Source organism: Loxodonta africana, chromosome 14 (assembly GCF_030014295.1).
Source record: "Loxodonta africana isolate mLoxAfr1 chromosome 14, mLoxAfr1.hap2, whole genome shotgun sequence".
NCBI classification, from domain to species: Eukaryota; Metazoa; Chordata; class Mammalia; order Proboscidea; family Elephantidae; genus Loxodonta; species Loxodonta africana.
Genome location: NC_087355.1, coordinates 89,260,217 through 89,282,956, shown reverse-complemented (window position 1 = coordinate 89,282,956; position 22,740 = coordinate 89,260,217). Strand labels below are relative to the sequence as shown.

General features: G+C 45.3%; 1 protein-coding gene across 1 annotated transcript in view; it reads left to right on the top strand.

Moving 5' to 3' along the window:
* LOC100666729 (maestro heat-like repeat family member 5) overlaps nucleotides 1–22,740 on the top strand; it is a 70,627-nt gene that overhangs the window by 5,315 nt on the left and 42,572 nt on the right. Inside the window, exons 4-8 of the mRNA XM_064267675.1 lie at nucleotides 14,340–14,472; nucleotides 15,856–16,001; nucleotides 17,163–17,291; nucleotides 18,397–18,556; nucleotides 20,084–20,136. Of these exons, the coding sequence (XP_064123745.1) occupies nucleotides 14,340–14,472; nucleotides 15,856–16,001; nucleotides 17,163–17,291; nucleotides 18,397–18,556; nucleotides 20,084–20,136 (621 nt within the window). The remainder of the gene's footprint in view (nucleotides 1–14,339; nucleotides 14,473–15,855; nucleotides 16,002–17,162; nucleotides 17,292–18,396; nucleotides 18,557–20,083; nucleotides 20,137–22,740) is intronic.

Here is a 22,740-nt window from a genome sequence, read left to right as displayed (position 1 = left end):
CAAATCCACCCAGAGGCACCTCGGAAGAAAGGCCTGGTGACCTACTTCTGAAAAACCAGCCACCGTAAACCCTTTGGAGCACAGCTTTGCTCTGACACACGAGGAGTCGCCATGAGTCAGAGTCGACGTGACGGCAACCGGTCTGGTCTTTCTGTGGCTGTGCCGCAGTTTATTTATGCATCTACCGGCTGAAGGCTATTTGGATTGCTTCCCTTTTGGCTACTACAAATTAAGCTGCTACAAACATCCGCATACAAATTTTTGTGTGAAGATAAAGTAAATGCCTAAAAGTGGGATCAACCCAGCGCCGTCGAGTTGATTCCGACTCATAGCGATCCTATAGGACAGAGTAGAACTGCCCCATAGAGTTTCCAAGGAGCACCTGGCAGATTCGAACTGCTGACCTCTAGATTAGCAGCTGTAGCACTTAACCACTACGCCACCAGGGTTTCCAAGAGTGGGATAGCTGTAGGTAAATGTATGATTAACTTTATAAGGAAGTGCCAAACTACTTTCCAAAGTGGCTGTACCATTTCGCATTCCCACCAGCAATGAATGAGACTTCCGGTTGCTCCTTATCCTTGTCAGCATTTGATGTTGTCAGTGTTTTGGATTTTAGCCATTCTAATAGGTGTGCGGAAACCCTGGTGGCGTAGAGCTACGGCTGCCAACCAAAAGGTCGGCAGTTGTAATCCACCAGGTTCTCCTTGGAAACTCCGTGGGGCAGTTCTACTCTGCCCTATAGGGTCGCTATGAGTTGGAGTGGACTCGATGGCAGTGGGTTTTGGCTTAATAAGTGTGTGGTGGTATCTCATTGTTGTTTTGATTTACAGTTTCCTAATGACATATGATGTTAAGCATCTTTTCATATGCTTGTTTATCGTCTGTATACCTTCTTTAGGAACTCTGGTGGCAAACTGGTTAAAGCGCTTGGCTGCTAACCATAAGATCAGCAGTTCAAACCAGTCACTCCACGGGAGAGAGATATGGCAGTCTGCTTCCGTAAAGATTTGCAGCCTTGGAAACCCTATGGGACAGTTCTACTCTGTCCTATAGTGTCGTTATGAGTCAGAATTGGCATGACAGCAATGAGTTTTTGGTTTTGGTGTATCTTCTTTGGTGAGGTATCTATCTATCCAGATCTTTTTCCCGTTTTGTAACTGGGTTTCTTATTACTGAGTTTTAGAGTTCTTTGTATTTTTTGGATACAAATCCTTTACCTGATAATGTGTTTTGCAAGTATTTTCTCCCAGTCTGTGGCTTGTCTTTTTATTCTCTTCGCAGTCTTTCACAGAGCAGAACTTTTTAATTTTAATGAAGTCTACCACATCTTTTTTTTTTTTTTCTCTTTTATGAATCAAGCTTTTGATGTATCTGAAGAGTCATTACCAAAGTCAAGGTCACCTAGATTTTCTCCTATGTTATCGTCTAAAAGTTGTGTAGGTTTGCATCTTATGTTTAGGTGTATGGTCCATTGGGAACTAACCTTTTTGTGAAAGATGTAAGCTCTACATCTAGATTCATTTTTTTCCATATGGATGTCCAGTTGTTCCCGAACCACATGTTGAAAAGATTATCCTTTCTCCACTGAATTGCCTTTGCTCCTTTGTCAAAGGTCAGTGGGCTATATTCATGTGAGTCTATTTCTAGGCTCTCTCTTCTGTACCACTTATCTGCTTGTTCCTTTGCTAATGTCACTGTCAACGGTATCACCAATCACTGTCACTTTATGGTAAGTCTTGAAATCAGCTAATGTCAGTTCTCCAACTCTGTTCTTCTCTAGCATTATGTTGGCTATTCTGGGTCTTTTACCTTCCTGCATAAATTTTAGTATCAGTTTATCAGTGTGCAAAAAGAGCTTACTGATTGTTTTGTATTGAATCTATCGATCAAGTTGGGAAGAACTGACATCTTTTTTTTTTTTTAATAATTTTTATTGTGCTTTAAGTGAAAGTTTACACATCAAGTCAGTCTCTCACACAAAAACCCATATACACCTTGCTACACACTCCCAATTACTCTCCCCCTAATGAGACAGCCCATTCTCTCCCTCCACTCTCTCTTTTCGTGTCCATTTCACCAGCTTCTAACCACCCCCCACCCTCTCATCTCCCCTCCAGGCAGGAGATGCCAACATAGTCTCAAGTGTCCACCTAATCCAAGAAGCTCACTCCTCACCAGCATCCCTCTCCAACCCATTGTCCAGTCCAATCCATGTCTGAAGAGTTGGCTTCAGGAATGGTTCCTGTCCTGGGCCAACAGAAGGTCTGGGGGCCACGAACACCCAGGTTCCTCTAGTCTCAGTCAGGCCATTAAGTCTGGTCTTATGAGAATTTGGGATCTGCATCCCACTGCTCTCCTGCTCCTTCAGGGGTTCTCTGTTGTGTTCCCTGTCAGGGCAGCCATCGGTTGTAGCTGGGCACCATCTAGTTCTTCTGGTCTCAGGATGATGCAGTCTCTGGTTCATGTGGCCCTTTCTGTCTCTTGGGCTCGTAATCACCTTATGTCCTTGGTGTTCTTCATTCTCCTATGATCCAGGTGGGTTGCGACCAATTGATGCATCTTAGATGGCTGCTTGCTAGTGTTTAAGACCCCAGATGCCACTCTTCAAAGTGGGATGCAGAATGTTTTCTTAATAGATTTTGTTATGCCAATTGTCTTAGATGTTCCCTAAAACCATGGTCCCCAGACCCCTGCCCCTGCTACACTGGCCTTCAAAGCATTCAGTTTATTCAGGAAACTTCTTTGCTTTTTGTTTAGTCCAGTTGGGCTGACCTCCCCTGTATTGTGTGTTGTCTTTCCCTCCACCTGAAGTAGCTCTTATCTACTATCAAATTAGTGAATACCTCTCTCCCACCCTCCCTCCCTCCCCCCCACTTCTCGTAACCACAAAAGAATGTTTTCTTCTCAGTTTAAACTATTTCTCAAGTTCTTATAATTGTGGTCTTATACAATATTTGTCCTTTTGCAACTGACTAATTTCACTCAGCATAATGCCTTCCAGGTTCCTCCATGTTATGAAATGTTTCACAGATTCCTCACTGTTCTTTATCGATGCGTAGTATTCCATTGTGTGAATATACTATAATTTATTTATCCATTCATCTGTTGATGGGCACCTTGGTTGCTTCCATCTTTTTGCTGTTGTAAACAGTGCTGCAATGAACATGGGTGTGCATATATCTGTTCGTGTAAAGGCTCTTATTTCTCTAGGATATATTCCAAGGAGTGGGATTGCTGGATCGTATGGTAGTTCTATTTCTAGCTTTTTAAGGAAGCGCCAAATCGATTTCCAAAGTGGTTGTACCATTTGACATTCCCACCAGCAAAGTGTATAAGTGTTCCAATCTCTCCACAGCCTCTCCAACATTTATTATTTTGTGTTTTTTGAATTAATGCCAGCCTTGTTGGAGTGAGATGAAATCTCATTGTAGTTTTGATCTGCATTTCTCTAATGGCTAATGATCGTGAACATTTCCCCATGTATCTGTTAGCTACCTGAATGTCTTCTTCAGTGAAGTGTCTATTCATATCTTTTGCCCATTTTTTAATTGGGTTATGTGTCTTTTTGCAGTTGAGTTTTTGCAGTATCATGTAGATTTTAGAGATCAGGCGCTGATCAGAAATGTCATAGTTAAAACTTTTTCCCAGTCTGTAGGTAGTCTTTTTACTCTTTTGGTGAAGTCTTGGGATGAGCATAGGTGTTTGATTTTTAGGATCTCCCAGTTATCTAGTTTTTCGTCTACATTTTTTTATGTTTTGTATACTGTTTATGCCATGCGTTAGGGCTCCTAACGTTGTCCCTATTTTTTCTTCCGTGATCTTTATCATTTTAGATTTTATATTTAGGACTTTGATCCATTTTGAGTTCCTTTTTTGTGCATGGAGTGAGGTATGGGTCTTGTTTCATTTTTCTGCAGATGGATATCCAGTTATGCCAGCACCATTTAACTGTTTTGGGGCCTTTGTCAAATATCAACTGCTCGTATGTGGATGGATTTATGTCTGGATTCTCAATTCTGTTCCATTGGTCCATGTATCTATTGTTGTACCAGTATCAGGCTGTTTTGACCACTGTGGTGGTATAATAGGTTCTAAAATCAGGTAAAGTAAGGCCTCCCACTTTGTTCTTCTTTTTCAGTAATGTCTTATTTATCCGGGGCTTCTTTCCCTTCCATATGAAGTTGGTGATTTTTCTCCAGCTCGTTAAAGAATGTCGTTGGGATTTGGATCAAATTGTATTAAATGTACAGATCGTTTTTGGTAGAATAGACATTTTTATAATGTTAAGTCTTCCCATCCACGAGCAAGAACTGACATCTTAATGATATTGTCTTCTGTCCATGAACATGGAATATCTCTCCGTTTATTTAGATCTTTTGTGATTTCTTTCACCAGAATTTTACAGTTTTTTTCATATACATCTTATGTTATTATGTTATATTTATACCAAAGTTTTTCTTTCTTTTTTGGCACTAATGTAAATGGTGCTGTATCTTTACTTCCAATTCCAATTGTTTATTGCTGCTAGTGGTAAGAGAAATTGACTTTTATATGTTAAAAAAAAAAAATGAAACCTGTTGCTCTTAAGTCTATTCTAACTCATAGTGACCCTATAGGACAGGGTAGAAATCCCCCATAGATTTTTCAAGGAGCAGCTGGTGGATTTGAACTGCTGACCTTTTGGTTAGCAGTCAAGCTTTTAATCATTGCACCACCAGGGCTCCTGACTTTTGTATATTCACCTTATATGCTTCTACCTTGCTATAATTACTTATTAGTTCCAAGAGTTTTTTTGCCAGTTATTTGAGATTTTCTACATAAACAATCATGTCATGTGTGAAAAGAAAACGATTTTATTTCTTCCTTCCCAGTCTGTATACCTTCTATTTCCTCTTACAGTAGCTAGGACTTCTGGTACAATGTTGAATAGGAGTGGTGAGAGGAGACATGCTTGCCTCATCCGCAGTCATATGAGGAAGCATTCAGTCTTTCACTATTAAGTATGCTATCAGCTGTAGGGTTTTTGTAGATGCCTTTTACTTCCCTAGGAAGTTCCCTTAATTCCTATTTTTATTATGAATGGATGTTGAATTTTGCCAGATGCCTTTTTCTGCATCTATTGAATTGATTATATGATTTTTCCTCTTAAGTCTGTCAATGCGGTGAATTGCACCAGTTGATTTCCAGATGTTCGGCCAGCCTCGCATTCCTGGAAGTGTGCCTCGCATCCCACTGATCATGATGAATGATCATTTTTATACAGTTTGGATTCTTTTCCTAAGAAAGTTTGCACGGTATATTCATGAGAAATGTTAGGCTGTAGTTTTCTTTATTTGTAATGTCTTTTTATGGTTTTGGAACGAGGGTAATACTTGCCTCACAGGATGAGTTGGGAAATGTTCTCTTCAAATTTTTGGAAGATTTTATGTAATATTAATATTATTTTTTCCTTAAATGCTAAGTAGAATTCACCAATGAAACCTTTTAGGACTGAAGTTTTCCTTGGGGGAAGTTGTTCAAATACCGATTAAATTTTTTTAATAGATACAGGACTATCCTAGTTATTTCTTCTTGTGTGAGCTTTGGTAGTTTATGACTTTCTAGTAATTTGTTCATTTCATCTAAGTTTGTTCTCTTAGGTATCTAGTGCTGCTATAAAAAATAACACAAGTGGCTGGTTTTCACAGACAGAAGTTTATTTTCTCACAGTTTAGGAGGCTAGAAGTCCCAACTCAGGGCACTGGCTCTTGGGGAAGGCTTTCTTTCTCTGTGGGCCCTGGGGGAAGGTCCTTGTCTCTTCTCAGCTTCTGTTTCTCGTTCCTTGGTGAGCTTCATGTGGCGTGGCATCTATCCTCCCCAACCTCTGCTTGCTGGCTTGGTTGCTTCCTCAACCTGCTTTTTTGTATCTCAAAATAGATTGACTTAGGACGCGCTGTACACTAGTACTGCCTCATTAACGTAACAAAAAACGCTTTCTCAGGTGGGATTATGACCACAGGTGTGAAACCCATTGCCATTCATCCAGTCAATTCAGACTCATAGTGACCCTAACAGGACAGAGGAAAACTGCCCCATAGCATTTCAAAGGGGCAGCTGGTGGGTTTAAACTGCCAGCCTTGTGATTAGCAGCCTAGCTCTTAACCACTACACCACCAGGGCTCCAACCACAGGTATAGAGGTTCAGATTTGTAACATATTTTGGGGGGACACAATTCAATCCATAACAGTTGTCAGATTTATTGGCATAAAATTATTCATAATGATCCCTTATTAGATTTTTAATGTCTATTGATGTTGTTGTTAGGTGCAGTTGGGTTGGTTCTGACTCAAAGGAACCTCATGTACAACAGAACAAAACACTTCCTGGTACTGCTCCATTCTCACTGTCTTTGCTGCACTTGAACACATTTTTACAGCCACTGTGTCAATCCATCTCCTTGAGGGGCTTCCTATTTTTCGCTGACCCTCTACTTTACCAAGCGTGATGTCCTTCTCCAGGGACTGGTCCCTCCTGATAACATGTACGAAGTATGTGAGACAAAGTCTCGCCATCCTTGCTTCTAAGGAGCATTCCGGCTGTACTTCTTCTGAGACAAATTTGTTTGTTCTTCTGGCAGTCCGTGGTATATTCAATATTCTTCACTAGCACCAGAATTCAAAGGCATTAATTCTTCTTCGGTCTTCCTTATTCCTTGTCCATCTTTCACATGCATATGAGGCTATTGAAAACACCAGGGCTTGGGTCAGGCACACCTTAGTCCTCAAAGTGACATCTTCGCCTTTTAACACTTTACAGAGGTTTTTTACAGCAGGTTTGTCCAATGCAATACATCATTTGATTTCTTGACTTCTGCTTCCATGGATGTTGATTGTGGATCCAAGTAAAATGGAATCCTTGACAACTTCAATCTTTGCTCCATTTATCATGACGTTGCTCATTGGTCCAGTTGTGAGAATTTTTGTTTTCTTTATGTTGAGGTGTAATCCATACTGAAGGCTGTGGTCTTTGATCTTCATTAGTAAGTGCTTCAAGTCCTCTTCACTTTCAGCAAGCAAGGTTGCGTCATCTGCATAATTCAGGTTGTTAATGAGTCTTCCACCAATCCTGGTGCAGCATTCTTCTTCATATGGTCCAGCTTCTCGCGTTATTTCCTCAGCATACAGATTGAATAGGTAAGGTGAAAGGATACAACCCTGATGCACACCTTTCCTGATTTTAAACCACATAGTGTCCCCTCGTTCTATTTGAATGACTGCCTCTTAGTCTATGTACAGATTCTGCATGAGCATAATTCAGTGTTCTGGAATCCCCATTCTTGGCAGTGTAATCCATAATTTGTTATGATCTACACAGTTTAATGCCTTTGTATAGTCAATAAAACACAGGTAAACATCTTTCTGGTATTCTCTGCTTTCAGCCAGGATCCATCCGACATCAGCAGTAGATCTTGTTTCACGCCCTCTTCTGAATCCTGCTTGAATTTCTGACAGTTTCCTACAGATATACTGCTGAAACCATTTTTGAATGACCTTCAGCAAAATTTTGCTTGTGAATACAGGAGAGGTCAGCACAATTGGACTAAACCGAAAGCAAAGAAGTTTTCTGAATACAAGAACACTTCAGAGACCAGAGTAGCAGGGATGGGGGTCTGGGGACCATGGTTTCAGGTGACATCTAGGTCAATTGGCATAACAAAATGTACTAAGAAAATGTTCTGCATCCCACTTTGGTGAGTGGCATCTGAGGTCTTAAACACTAGCAAACAGCCATCTAAGATGCACCAATAGGCCTCAGCCCACCTGGAACAAAGGAGAATGAAGAACACCAAAGACACAAGGTAAATGTGAGCCCAAGAGACAGAAAGGGCCACATAAACCAGAGACTACATCAGCCTGAGACCACAAGAACTAGATGATGACCAGCTACCCCTGATGACTGCCCTAACAGGGAACACAACAGATAATTTCTGATGGAGCAGGAGAACAGTGGGATGCAGACCTCAAATTCTCATAAAAAAAGACCAGACTTACTGGACCAAAAGCAGTTTCTGGGATAAACTGAATGCTTCGAAGGTCAGTGGAGCAAGGGCGGGGGTTTGGGGACTATGGCTTAAGGGGACTTCTAAGTCAATTGGCAAAATAATTCTATTATGAAAACATTCTGCATCCCACTTTGAAGTGTGGCGTCTGGGGTCTTAAATGCTAACAAGCAGCCATCTAAGATGCGTCAATTGGTCTCAACCCACCTGGATCAAAGGAGAATGAAGAACACCAAGGTCACACGATAACTATGAGCCCAAGAGACAGAAAGGGCCACATGAAACAGAGACTCACATCATCCTGAGACAAGAAGAACTAGATGGTGCCCGGCCACAACTGATGACTGCCCTGACAGGGAGCACAACAGAGAACCCCTGAGGGAGCAGAACAGTGGGATGTAAACCCCAAATTCTCATAAAAAGACCAGACTAATGGTCTGACTGAGACTAGAAGAATCCCAGCGGTCATGGTCCCCAAACCTTCTGTTGGCCCAAGACAGGAACCATTCCTGAAGACAACTCATCAGACACGGAATGGACTGGACAATGGGTTGGAGAGAGATGCTGATGAAGAGTGAGCTACTTGTATCAGGTGGACACTTGAGACTGTGTTGGCATCTCCTGTCTGGAGGGGAGATGGGAGGGTAGAGAGGGTTAGAAACTGGCAAAACGGTCACAAAAAGAGAGACTGGAAGGAGGGAGCGGGCTGACTCATTAGGGGGAGAGTAAGTGGGAGTATGGAGTAAGGTGTATATAAGCTTATAGGTGACAGACTGACTTGTAAACTTTCACTTAAAGCACAATAAAAATTATTAAAAAAAAAAAAAAAAAAAGACCAGACTTAATGGTCTGACTGAGACCAGAGGGATCCTGGAGGTCATGGTCCCCAGACCCTCTGTTAGCCCAAGAGTGGAACCATTCCCAAAGCCAACTATTCAGACAGGGATTTTCAGACAGAATATTATGCTGGTGAGGAGTGAGCTTCTTGGATCAAGAAGACGCATGAGACTATGGGCAGCTCCTGCCTGAGAAGGCAGAGGGGGACTGGAGCTGGGTGACTGGACACCGGGAATACAGGGTGGAGAGGAAGAATGTGCTGTCTCATTAGGAGAAGAGCAGCTAGGGCTACATAGCAAGGTGTGTATACATTTTTGTATGAGAGACTGACAATTTGTAAACTTTCACTTAAAGCACGATAAATAAATAAACTAAGATGTCACCTTAAGGACTAAGGGAAGTGTTTCGTTCCATTCTGCATAGGGTCTCTATGAGTCAGAACAGACTCAATTGCACCTAACAACAACAACAACAATTGTTATATTAAGGAAGATAGGCCCAAGCCATGGTATTTTCAGTGGCCTCATATGCATGTGGAAGCTGGACAATGAATAAGGAGGACAGAAGAAGAACTGATGCCTTTGAATCATGGTGTTGGCGAAGAATATTGAATATACCATGGACTGCCAAAAGAATGAACAAATCTGTCTTGGTAGAGGTACAACCAGAATACTCCTTGGAAGCAAGGATGGTGAGACTGTGTCTTACATACATTGGACATGTTTTCAGGAGGGATCAGTCCCTAGAGAAGGACATCATGCTTGGCAGAGTACAGGGTCAGTGGAAAAGAGGAAGACCATCAACGAGATGAATTGACACAGTGGCTGCAACAATGGGCTTAAGCATAACAACGATTGTAAGGATGGTGCAAGACCGGGCAGTGTTTCGTTCTGCTGTGCATAGGGCCGCTATGAGTCGGAACCGACTCAATGGCACCTAACAACAACAACTGTGATAAGAAGGAAGATAGAATTAGAAAATCACTATTTTGGTACCTTGCTGAAATAAAAGATGCAGACAATAATCAATGGTTGTTACCCCATCAGGTAAAAAGGTTCATGAGGACTTTATAAAAGGCACCAGGCTGACACCACTGAATGCACTCATAAAAAAAAAAAAAAAAAAAAAAAAATTTTTTTTTTTTTCACTTGTGTGTGGTATTAATGATATTGTTTAATAACTTCCGCTTTCTGTTGAATCCCCTTTCTTTGGAATGGGCACAAATGTGGATCTCTTCCAGTCGATTGGACAGGTAGCTGTCTTCCAAATTTCTTGGCATAGCGAGTGAGCATTTCAGAGTTGCACGCATTCTTGAAACATCTCAGCTGGTTTTCTGTCAATTTCTGGAGCCTTGTTTTTCACCAATGTCTTCAGTGCAGCTTGGACTTCTTCCCTCAGTACCATTGGTCCTTGATCATATGGTACCTCCTGAAATGGTTGAATTATTTTTGGTACAGTGACTCTGTGGATTCCTTCCATCTTCTTTTGATGCTTCCTGTGTCATTCAGTATTTTGCCATAGAACCCTTCGATATTACAACTCGAGGCTCGACTTTTTTCTTCAGTTCATTCAGATTGAGAAATGTCAGGTATGTTCTTTTCTTTTGGCTTTCTATCTCCAGGTTTATTGCACATTTCATTATAATACTTTGTCTTCTCGAGCTGCCCTTTGAAATCTTCGCTTCAGCTCTTTTAGTTCATCATTTGTTCCATTCGATTTAGCTATTCTATATTTAAGAGCAAGTTTCAGAGTCTCTTCTGGCCTCCACTTTGGTCTTTTCCTTCTTTCTTGACTTTTTAATGACCTTTTGCTTTCTTCAAATCATTGATGTCATTCCACAATTTGTCTGGTCTTCAGTTATTAGTATTCAATGCATCAAATCTATTCTTGAGATGATCTCTAAACTCAAGTGGGATATACTCAAGGTCAACTTTGGCTCTCATGGACTTGTTTTCATTTTCTTCAGCTTCAACTCAAACTTGCATGTGAGCAAGTGACAGTCCACTCTGCAGTTGGCCCCTGGCCTTGTTCTGACTGATGATTTTGAGCTTATCCATCATTCTCTTTCCACAGATGTAATCAATTTGATTCCTATGTATTCCATCCGCTGAGGTCCTCGTGTATAGTCGTTGTTTATTTTGTTGAAAAAGATATTTGCAAAGAATAAGTCCATGGTCTTTCAAAATTCTATCATTCCATCTCTCGTGTCGTTCCTGTCACGAAGGCCATACTTTCCAACTACTGATCCTTCTTCTTTGTTTCCAACTTTTGCATTCCAGTCACCAGTAATTATCAGTGCACCTTGATTGCATGTTTGATCATTTTCAGACGTTGGTAAAAACCTTCAGTTTCTTCACCTTTGGCCCGGTGTTAATGTCCGTAAGATCCGTAACAATGTACCCACTCTCATGTCTGATGGCGATGACTTGTGTCTTATCTCTTTTTTTCCTAATAACTCCTGCTAGAGGTTTTTCAAATTTATTGATCTTTTTGGGGAATCGGCTTTTGGTTTTATTGATTTTTCCCTATTGCTTTTTCTGTTTTCTATTTTATTGATTTCTGCTCTGTTTCTGGTTGTTAGACGCATAAACATTCAGGATTGTTATGTCATTTTGATTAATTGACCCCTTTATCATTATGAACAGATTCTCTTTACTAGTGATTATATTATTTGCCAAAAAATCTATTTTATCTGTTATTAACGTTGGTACTTCAACTTTCTTTAGGTTAGTGTTAGCATGATATATCTTTTTTCATCTTTATTTTTAATCTGTGTCTTTATTATATTTAAAGTGTATTTTCATAGATAATATAAACTAGTATCTTGCTTTTTTATTAATTTTGACAATCTCTGCCTTTTGATTGTTGTGTGTCTTTGTTATCTGTGTTGCTACAACAGAAATACCACATGCAGATGGTTTAACAAGGAGAAATTTATTTTCTCACAGTCTAGGAAGCTAGAAGACAGAATTAAACGCCAGCTCGAGGGTTTATCTCTCTATTGACCCTGGACGAAGGTCCTTGTCATCAATCTTCCCCTGGTCCAGGAGCTTCTCAGTGCAGGGACCCTGAGTCCAAAGGACACACCCCCATCCTGGCTCTTCATTTTTAGTGGCATGGAGGTCCCTCGAATTTGGGCAACCCCAATCTCCTAGTCCATCTGAGTGGCAACCCTACCACCTCAGCCCCAACAGGCCTTGTTCTTCTGCCCCTTGGGCATGGCAGCCCCCAACCCCTCAGTTTTGGACAGCACATCAGATCAACTGATACTTTGTTTATTTTTTCCAAGTCATTTGTCTATTTGTTTCATTTTGGGGGCAGTTTCTATTGCTGTGTCTTCAAGTTCATTGAGTGTATTTTTAATCTCAAACACTGTATTTTTATTTTTTTTATATTTCCCAAGTCTCTCCTTAACATGCTTCCTGAACACATGAAGTTTAGTTATAATGACTGTTTTAATGTTCTTTTCTACTAATTCTATCATTTCTGTGCTGTTTTTGATCAGTTGATGCTTCTGCTCACTATGGGTCACATTTTCTTGAATTGTTTGTATGCCTGGTAATTTTTGATTGGATGCCAGACATTGTGACTTTTACCTTGTTGAGTTCTGGACATTCCTATACTTTTAAAATATTTGCGAGCTTTATTCTGGGACACAGTTAAGTTACTTGAAACCAGTTTGGTCCTTCTAAGTCTTGATTTAAGATTTGTTAGAGAGGACCAGATTGGCCTTGTCTTGGTCTGATTTTACCACACTACTAAGGCAACCCATTCTGAATACTCGGTGCCCTGTGAATTACATGTTTTTCACTCTCAGTGTTGGGAAAAGGAACTATTCTCAACCCTATGAGCTCCAACGATAGTTCCCTCTGCTTCCTTCAAGTGATTCTTTTCTCTGCCTTTGGTTAATTTTCTCATACATGGACACTGATCAGTATTTAGCTGAAGACTTGGGTCAGGGAGAGCCCTCTGCAAATCTTCAGAAAGTTAGCATATGCCCTCTCTTCAATCTCAATCTTCATCCTACCACCCCCAACCCTTCTTCAACACTCTTTTGTTACTCTTCCCTGAAAACTTCAGCCACTTTGGCCTCCCTGAGCTCCACCTCTGTCTCCGTAACTCAGGAAGACTGCCCTGCTTTTCTTGGGCTCTCTCTCCCTTCACTGGGTACTGGAAAATTTCCAGGCAGTAAGCTAAAGCAATCTCAACTGACTTCATTTTTTCCCATCTCTCAGGGATCACTGTGCTGCACTGCTTGTTGCCAATGCTTGATAACCATTGTTTTGTATTTATTTTTTAATTTTTTAGTTAAAGCAGGAGGGTGGATCCAGTCCCTGTTACTCCATCTTGACTGGGATCAGAATTGCCTTGTATGTCATATTTAGGACTTTGGTTTTTACTCTGAGAGGATTTTGGGTGTCATGATCTGATATAATTTTCTTACACGGTGGAACCAGTAAATGAATAAAATAATACGTGATTGTATATATAATAAATATTATATATAATAAATAATTCTAACATATCACCTAATTTACTTATTTATTTTGTTCACTGTGAAATGTTTCTCGTGTTCATAATCTATCCCAGGTGCCTAGAGCATGCCTCACCCTTAGTAGGCACTTGGGAACTGGGAACCGAGAGTGAACAAGAGCATGAGGCCATGACATGAGTGGAGCTGAGACTGATTCTGCCAAAGGGCCCCCCTGGAGGGCATTGTGGTAGAACCAGGCTTGGCAGCACCCCCAAAAGGAAAGATGCCTTCTCTCTCAGCCCCTATGGCAACGAACACAGTCTGAGGAAATCTTTTCCCCGCATTTTTAGGAAAGGAGGAGAGGAGGTGAGAGCAGAGGAGAGGGCAAAACCAGCTTTAAAGGGCCTTACATACCTCTCCCTCTCTCTCTCTCTCTCTCATTCACACACACACACACGCACAGAAGGACCAGGCTGGTGAGGTATGGGGCAGATAAGGCTGTGGTACAGTTTACACAGCTTCATGGCTCCTGCTCCTACAACTTCTTGGCCTCCCTGAAAGACTGCCACCAGCGATGTCTGAGGTACCTGGGACAGTCTTTCATGTGCTCCTGAATAAACTGGCTTTGGCAAGCCAGTGCTAGAACTGGATCTGTTCAGGCCATTCCCTGGACCCTCTCGCATCCTTGCAACCATGTCTGTCCTACCAACACTTGCTAGAAACCAGGCCCCATCAGGCCTACAGACAATGCTACCTATCCAGCTGTGTCCCTGAGAACTCAAGATCCCTGCCCTCCTCCCAGGGCTCAGTCCATTAGATGGAAGGATGTTGTTGAGCCTGATTTAGACCTAGCTACATTCCGTGTCTCCCGTGCTGGCAAAATGAGTGCACACAACTGCACCCAGATGTGCACACCCAGACCATTTTTCCATTTCAGAATCTCCTCCCGTAACTCTGAATCCATAAAGGACCTGTCTTATACGAAGGCACCTCAGGACTCTGTCCACAAGGACAGACAGTCGGTCCCCACCACCATCCTGCTCCACAAGTCACAGAGCAGCCAGGCTGCCCTGGTGCCCAAGGAGCACAAGATGTTCCTGGAGGAAGCCTACAACGCAGGTGATCACCATCCCTGGGACTCGGGTGGGGCAGAAGACCCAGAGGGGGTCAAGTTCAGACAGATCCCACCATGCCCCTCCACCCGAGCATTCCTGGGAGTGAGGACTAGAGGGAGTGCCCCTCTGGGAACTTGGGGATGCCAAGGAGTGAATATACAGTGAAGCTTTCATCAGAGATCTCTGTGCCCCCTCCTTGGCCTCTCAATGCCTCCTAAGGCAACATCCAAAGCTCCCAAAATGCTCCATCTCACACCTCATGGTCTACTCTCCTCTCGTATTCTTTCATCTCAGAACCTCAGCTTAGGCCTGGTCATTGCCCTGGAACGCTTTAAACTGACACCTCCTCTGAGAAGCCAGTCCTGAATCTCCCTCCATCTCAAAAAAGAACTTAGTCAGGGTTTATTGCTCTTCCCCTGTCTGTGCACCCAGGGCCTTTTACATACCCATTTCACTGAACCAAAGTCCACTAATACTGGGTAGGGAGTCCCCTGGGCTAGAGGCTCCTCGTGTCAGAGCTGAGCCCCAACTTCTCCTTGATTCTACAAACGCGGCCCTAGCCCCACACAGAGTGAACACCAGTGAGTGTTGGATGACTGGATGGAGGGTAGAAGGATGAAGGGAGAGAGGGGATGGATGGATGAATGAATGGAAAGATGGGCGGGTATATGAACAGACAGACTGATGGACAAACACATATGGATGAATGTGTGGATGGATGGACAGATGGATAGATAGGTGGATGGACAAATGAATGGACGGACAGATAAATAGACGTACTGCTGGACAAATATATATGGATGAATGGATGGATGGATGGATGGACGGATGGACAGACGGACAGGTGGGTGCGTGGGTGGGTGAGTGGGTGGATGGATGTATGGACAAACTTATATATGTATGAATATGTGGGTAGATGGATGGATTGATGGATGGACAGATGTATGGATAGACGGATTGTTGGACAAACATATGAATGAATGTGCGAGTGGACGGATGGACGGACAGGTGCATAGATGGTTTGATAGACAAATACAGATATGGATGGATGTGTGGGTGGATGGACAGATGGATGGATGGATAGGTGAGTGATGGATGGATAAATGAGTGAATGAAAGATGGTTGGGTCCATGACAGGATGGAAATATGAAGGGGTGGATAGGGATAGCAGACTTGCCTGCATTCCTGTCCTTATCCTATCTTAAACTCCAGAAGGGCAGTTTGTACAGCCAGGAGGCCCAGAATTTCCCAATGTGTCCAGTTCTCCAGTCCTCATTCTCAGAGCACTCCTTCCCACTCCCAACCCCACCCCTTCCCTGCCCACCTGCTGCCATACTGTGACCTCCCCACAGCCTGCCCACCTTGACATCCTTCTTGCCGACTTTAGCCATCTGCTTCAAGATGCTCCGTGACCTGAATGGATCAGACCCCCTCCGCCTGAAGTATGTCATCAGGAAGATCAAGAACATTGCTTATGAGTCCCCCAACCTGGTGCTGGAAGCCATCCGTGACTACTTCACAGACAACCCAGAGGTAGGGGATGTTTGGGCCATCGGGGGCAGGCAGGGGGGGCAAAGGGGAGGGAGGGACCTCAAGACAGGCTGAAATCCTGGCTCCTACATACAACAGCTACATGATTTAGAGCAAGTCTCAACCTCCTCTTATGTCAAATGGGCCAACAGAGGAGGGAGGGAAGTGGGTCCAGATGTGTTGGTCACTGTTAAGGATTGAAGTATGTCCCCCAAAAATGTGTGCCTACTTGGCTAGGCCATGATTCCCAGTATTGCGTGGTTGTCCATCATTTTGTGATCTGATGTGATTATCCTATGTGTTGTAATTATGATATTATGGTATTAATGAGGGAGGATTAGAGGCAGTTGTGTTAATGAGGCAGGGCTCAATCTACAGGATTAGGTTGTATCTTGAGTTAATGTCTTTTGAGATATAAAAAACAGAATACAGCAGAGAGGAGAGGGACCTCATACCACCAAGAAAGAAGTACCAGAAGCAGAGCACATCTTTTGGACCCAGGGTCCCTGTGCTGAGAAGCTCCTAGACCAGGGGAAGGTTGATGACAAAGACCATCCCCCAGAAGCGACAGAGAGAGAAAGCCTTCCCCTGGAGCTGGCACCCTGAATTCGAACTTCTAGCGTCCTAGACTGGGAAAACAAATTTGTTTGTTAAAGCCGTCCACTCGAGGTATTTCTGTTACAGCAGCTGTAGATAACAGTCACCCTCAGAACAGCCTCATGAGGTAAATAATATGATCCTCACAGATGAGGAAACTGAGACTTTAGGGAAGGGAAATAATTTTTCCCAAAGTAACAGAGCCATTAAGTGGCAGCGGCGGATGGGTGAATGGGTAGGTGGATGAACGGATGGGTGGACGATACGTCTGAGTTCCAGTGAATGAATGAATAAACCAATGAGCTGACCTTGAAGGTGGAATGTATTTAAGATCCCATCAAGGGTACCTGATAATAGGGACAAACTTGTATTCATCTGTCTTTGAGCACCTGGTTCAGGGCGTGCACATGGCAGGTGTTCAGTAAATGACTGTTGAGTGACGGCCAAATGCACCCATCTGTGGTCTCCCCCTCAGTGTCACACACACCCCCACCAAAGCTTCTGCTGGCATCTCCACATGCTCATACCAGCTCGCCCCTGAACCTCCATTCATTCTGACACCCACAGATCTCCACCCGGCACAGGTTCCGGCTATTCCAGGTCCTGGAGACTGTCATTGGTGCCTGTGACTTCCTGGAGGAGACCTGGGAGAAAACTTTCATGAAGCTGGCCCTGGAGAACATGACCAAGACCACGGTGGGCATCCTCCTTCCCCAGCAGACCCCAGTCCCCAAGGGCTCCTCTGAGTGCAGGCAGCGCCCCCAGGAATCCTGGTGGAACCGGGTGTGCCCAGCCATGTAGTTTGCCTAGTGATTTCTGTCCATGTCCTTGTTTCTTACTACCAGTCTCCTTCAGAGGGACAATCTCATGCACTCTCATTTTACAGTTGAGGAAAGTGACTCAGAGGGTCATTGCTTGCCTAAGGCCGCAGAGCTAGTAAGCGGCAGAGCCAGCACTTGGCTGTCCCTTCCCTGAGGTGCGGTTTCCTCCCCATTCTATCACTACACCCTGCACCCCAGCCTCCAGGAGACCTTCTGTGGGTCCAACCCATGCAGGCTATATAGCTCAGCCCCTAGCTCCCCGTCTGCCGGATTCTCGCCTGATGGAAATTACAAATTTGGACCTAAACTGCCCCCTCCACCAGGCTTGGAGGCCAGAGACTGCCCACAGCTGACCAAGAGTCTCAGCTGATTATAGCTCCAGGGCTTGGGGGTTGGTGCCTCTTATTTAGACTGAGAGCCCAGGATAGCCCCATGGTGGGCTACTCAGTAACCACGGTGATTCGTCATGGCTGGAAGAGCAGTATAGGGACCCAGTAACCACCACAGGCCCATCCTGGCACACTGCAAAGCATTCGTAGACATCATTTAACCCTCCAATGGGGGCTAGAGTCCCCATTTTACGGATGGAGAAATTGAGACTGAGAGGATTAGGGAACTTGCCAGTGGCAATAGCCCCACTGATGGATGGAGGTGCAGTGAGTTTCCCCAAAATGAAGTTCAAAAACCCAGGGTTGAACCTGCCCTTCACCTACCAGCTGTGTGTGCTGGGCACATCTTGGCCTCCTTCAGCCTCAGTTTTCCGTCAAAAAAGTGGGTTGATTGTAGCTGCCCTGCCTGCCAAATGGGACCTGCTGCCCTGCCTGCCAAATGGGACCTGCTGCCCTGCCTGCTGAACAGGACTATGAGTGTGAAAATGCCTCCTCAGAGCAAAGCTCTGCCCAGACACAGCTCTTGCTTTCTGTCCCCCGACTTTCCTGTTTGACCCACTGTCCCTGCCTCACCCCCACCCCCACCCCCAGGAGCTGGAAGACGTGTTCCAGGATGCAGCCAGCAACGTGCTGGTGGCCATCTGCAAGCACGCATGGCGGGTGGTGGCCCAGCACCTGGAGACCCAGATGCTGACGGGCCTCTTCCCACACCGCAGCTTCCTCTACGTGATGGGTGTCCTGTCCTCCAGCGGTAAGCCCTGCCCCAGGCCAGCAGGCTGGGTGGGGCGGCCATGGGGGAGAGCCAGGAGGGGTTCCAAGGCCCCCACCATGCACAGCAGGGCTGCCAACCCACCAGACACTGGGGGCCACACACCTGCCCTAAAACAGGGGCACCCCACAGCCCACCACCCTTCAGCCAACCAGGCCCCCTGCACAAGGGTAGCACCCCACCTAGCTAGGCCACTCACTGGACTGCCTCATGCTTCTCCTGTCAGTATTTCAGATACGGGCCTGGGCAGAACCAGGACCGACCCAGAAGTCCTGGGAGGTGCTCAGGCAGTATGCGATGCTACCCCTCTCCCTTGACCACACGAGCAGGCGGGCGCTCCTCTCCTGTGAGAGCCTGCCAACAGGCCCAGGGTCCCTGGCAGCTGTCACAATCCCATGGTGCCCAGGCCTGGTGGCTCCACAAGAGTCTGGTGGCTCCAGCCGTGAGAAGGGCCACCCTGGACAGCAGAGGTTCTGGTCCCGGGAGGAGGACACACAAGGAGGACCCTGCCAGGATGAGGGCTCAGTTTAATCCCAGACAAGCACTGAGTGAGCGCCTCCTAGAAGCCAGAGATCAGGCATTCCAAGTTTAGAAAATTTTCTGCCCTCAGGAGCTCGGAGTCTCACCAGGGGGCAAGCAGCATTCAATTCATTTATTCACTCACTTACTCATTCCTTCACAAGCATGCACTAAGCCAGGACAGACAGCCCAGCTGGGGAAGTACTGGGCTGCAACAGGGGCAGCTGGGGAGCCCAGAGAGGGGAGAGGCCACCTGCCCTGGTGGCCATCAGGGAGGGCTTCCTGGAGGAGGAGCCAAGTCTGAGGTCTAGAGGGATGAGTAGAAGTTTGAGGAGAGGGGCTCGCCCATCAAAGGGAACAGTGCGTGCACACCGAGGGCTGAGGCAGGGGCGAAGACAGGTGTGGCAGGTGCCGAGAACTACAGGGAGGCCCGCTGGGCTGGGATGCCCCAGGGGCTGTGCTTGGGGGTTTGGACCAACACCAGGCCTAGGCAGAAGCAGCCTGCTTGACCTTAGCCCCCACCCCAGAACTGGCAGTCTGGGTGGCGATCCCACAGTGCCAGGGGTGACCTCTGAAACCCCCAGGGTCCCCCTGAAGCAGCCTCTCCCCTTGAGTGGGATCCCCAAAGCTCCTGAGAAGTTTCCAGTCCCACAGTGCTCCCCAATCAAGCCATACTTTTCCAGTGCATCTCGGAGGGGCCACTTTAGTCAATGCTGGTGAGCCTGAGGCCCAGAGAGGGAGTATGGCCTGTTAGAGGTCACACTGTTTGGCAGCAGGCCACAGCTTCTGCCTGAAAGCCCACCTCAGGTTGTTGGGGCTCAGTGCCCCCCAAAGCCAGGCAGGCAGAGGCAGGGCACTGTCACCCTGCCTCAGCCTGGTGCTTGAGGCCGGGAAGTGGGGCCCAAAGTCCAGGCTTCACTGGGCTTCATTTCTGTCCTGTGACCCTCCTCCCCGCGCCCCCCCCCCCCCCCGCCCCTGGCCCCGCCACAGAGGATCTCTTCAAGAAGGGAGAGAAGATGTGCTGGGAAAAGCAGCTGGCCCAGGTAGGGAGGGTGCTGGGCACTGCGGCCTCATGTGGGGGTGAAAAGAGAGGGCAACAAACTGGTCTCACTGGTGCCTGCTGCAGGCCTGTGCGGCAGGAGGGTGGGAGGGAGGGAGGACCCACCTCCGACAGATGAGCCCAGGCTCCGGGAGGTGAAGTGACTTGCCCAAGGGCACAGGGCTGGCCACTGCAGGACCTGGGATTTGAACCTTGGTCCCTGCAGGCTAGGCACAGAGCAGGTACCGAGCATTTATGAGGCCCTCTCCACCCAATCCTGGGCGTGACCAGACTGACGAGGCTAGAGAGGACAGCCAGCACCAAGGCCTGGGAAGGATGGAAGCAGGCTAGGGAGGGTGTCACAGCCCATCTTGCCTACACACCGAGAGAGGTGCTGGCATGGCTAGGAGAAGGGGCGTGGGACCTTGGCAGGCCTAGGTTCAGGTCCAGATTTGACCTTTCACAGCTCTGTGGCCTGGGTTGACCTAATCAGCCTCTCTGTGCCTTAGCTTCCTTATCTGTCCAATGGGAATAAATGCGCCTACTCGAGGGGCTGCTGTGACGAGTCTGGGAAATAATCCACACAAAGTGCTTAGCACGGTGCCGACTTCAGGAAGCCTTTGTTAAATCTTATTATTACCGTTAACTATTTGTTGTTAGGTGCCAACTGGTCAGTTCCAGCCCATAGCGACCTGTGTACAACAGAATGAAACACTGCCTGGTCCTGTGCCAGCCTCACATCATTGCTACGCTTGAGCCCATCGTTGCAGCCACTGTGTCAATCCATCCCGTTGAGGGTCTTCCTCTCCTTCACTGACCCTCTACTTTACCAAACACAATGTCCTTCTCCAGGGATTGGTCCCTCCGGATAACATGTACAAAGTAGATGAGACCAAGTCTCGCCATCCATACATCTAAGGAGACTTCTGGCTGTACTTCTTCCAAGGGTGATTTGTTCATTCTTTTGGCAGTCCATGGTATATTCAATATTCTTCACCAGCACCACAATTCAAAGGCATCAATTCTTCTTCGGTCTCCCTTATTCATTGTCCAGCTTTCGCATGCATATGAGGTGATTGAAAACACCATGGCTTGGGTCAGGTGCGCCTCAGACTTTAAGGTGACATCTTTGCTTTTCAATATTTTTAAGAGGTCTTTTGCAGCAGATTTGCCCAGTGCAATGCGTCTTTTGATTTCTTGACTGCTGCTTCCATGGGCATTGATTGTGGATCCAAGTAAAACGAAATCCTTGACAACTTCGATATTTTCTCCCTTTGTCATGATGTTGCTTATTGGTCCAGTTATAAGGATTTTCGTTTTCTTTATATTGAGGTGTAAATATGCTCAAGGCTGTGGTCTTTGATCTTCATCAGTTAAGTGCTTGAAGTTCTCTTCACTTTCAGCAAGCAAGGTTGAGTCATCCGCATGATCCAGGTTGTTAATGAGTCTTCCTCCAATCCTGATGCCCCGTTCTTCTTCACATAGTCCAGCTTCTCAGGTTATTTGCTCAGCGTACACATTGAATAGATACGGTGAAAGGATATAACCCTGACGCACACCTTTCCTGACTTTAAAACCATGCAGTATCCCCTTGTTCTGTTTGAAGGGCTGCCTCTCGATCTGTGTACAGGTTCCTCATGAGCACAATTAAGTGTTCTGGAATTCCCATTCTTCGCAACGTTATCCATAATTTCTTATGATCCACACAGTCGAATGCCTTTGCATAGTCAATAAAACACAGGTTAACACCCTTCTGGTGTTCTCTGCTTTCAGCCAGGATCCATCCGACATCAGCAATGATATCCCTGGTTCCACGTCCTCTTCTGAATCCAGCTTGAATTTCTGGCAGTTCCCTCTCAATGCACTGCTGCAACCACTTTTGAAAGATCCTCAGCAAAATTTTGCTTGCATGTGATGTTGATGATATTGTTCGATAATTTCTGCATTCAGTTGGATCACTTTTCTTGGAAATAGGCACAAATATGGATCTTTTCCAGCCGATTGGCCAGGTAGCTGTCTTCCAAGTTTCTTGGTATACATGCGCGAGCACTTTCTGCGCTGCACCCGTTTGTTGAAACATCTCAGCTGGTATTCTGTCGATTCCTGGAGCCTTGTTTTTCACCAGTGGCTTCAGTGCAGCTTGGACGTCTTCCTTTGGTACCATCGGTTCCTGATCATACACTACCTCCTGAAATGGTTGAACATTGATCACTTCTTTTTGGTGTAGTGTATTCCTTTCATCTTCTTTTAATGCTTCCTGCATCGTTTAATATTTTCCCTGTAGAATCCTTCAATACTGTAACTCAACGCTATCATTAAGTAGTTATTAAATGGAATCTAGTAGAAATAATAGCAGCAGCAATGCTGGTAATTGACAGAAGAACCGACAGAAAATCAGTCAGGATATAGAAGACTTGAGCCACACAATCAACCAAACTGGCCTCACTGGCTTTCCTTTCAAATACAAATAGAATGTTCTCCAAGATAGCCCACTTGCTCAGCCACAGAACGAGATTCAATACGTTGAAAAGGACTAAAATCAAAGTCATATTCTTTGACCAAAACATACATTAGAGGCCAGGATCAAAATTACACTTGGAAAAGCCCC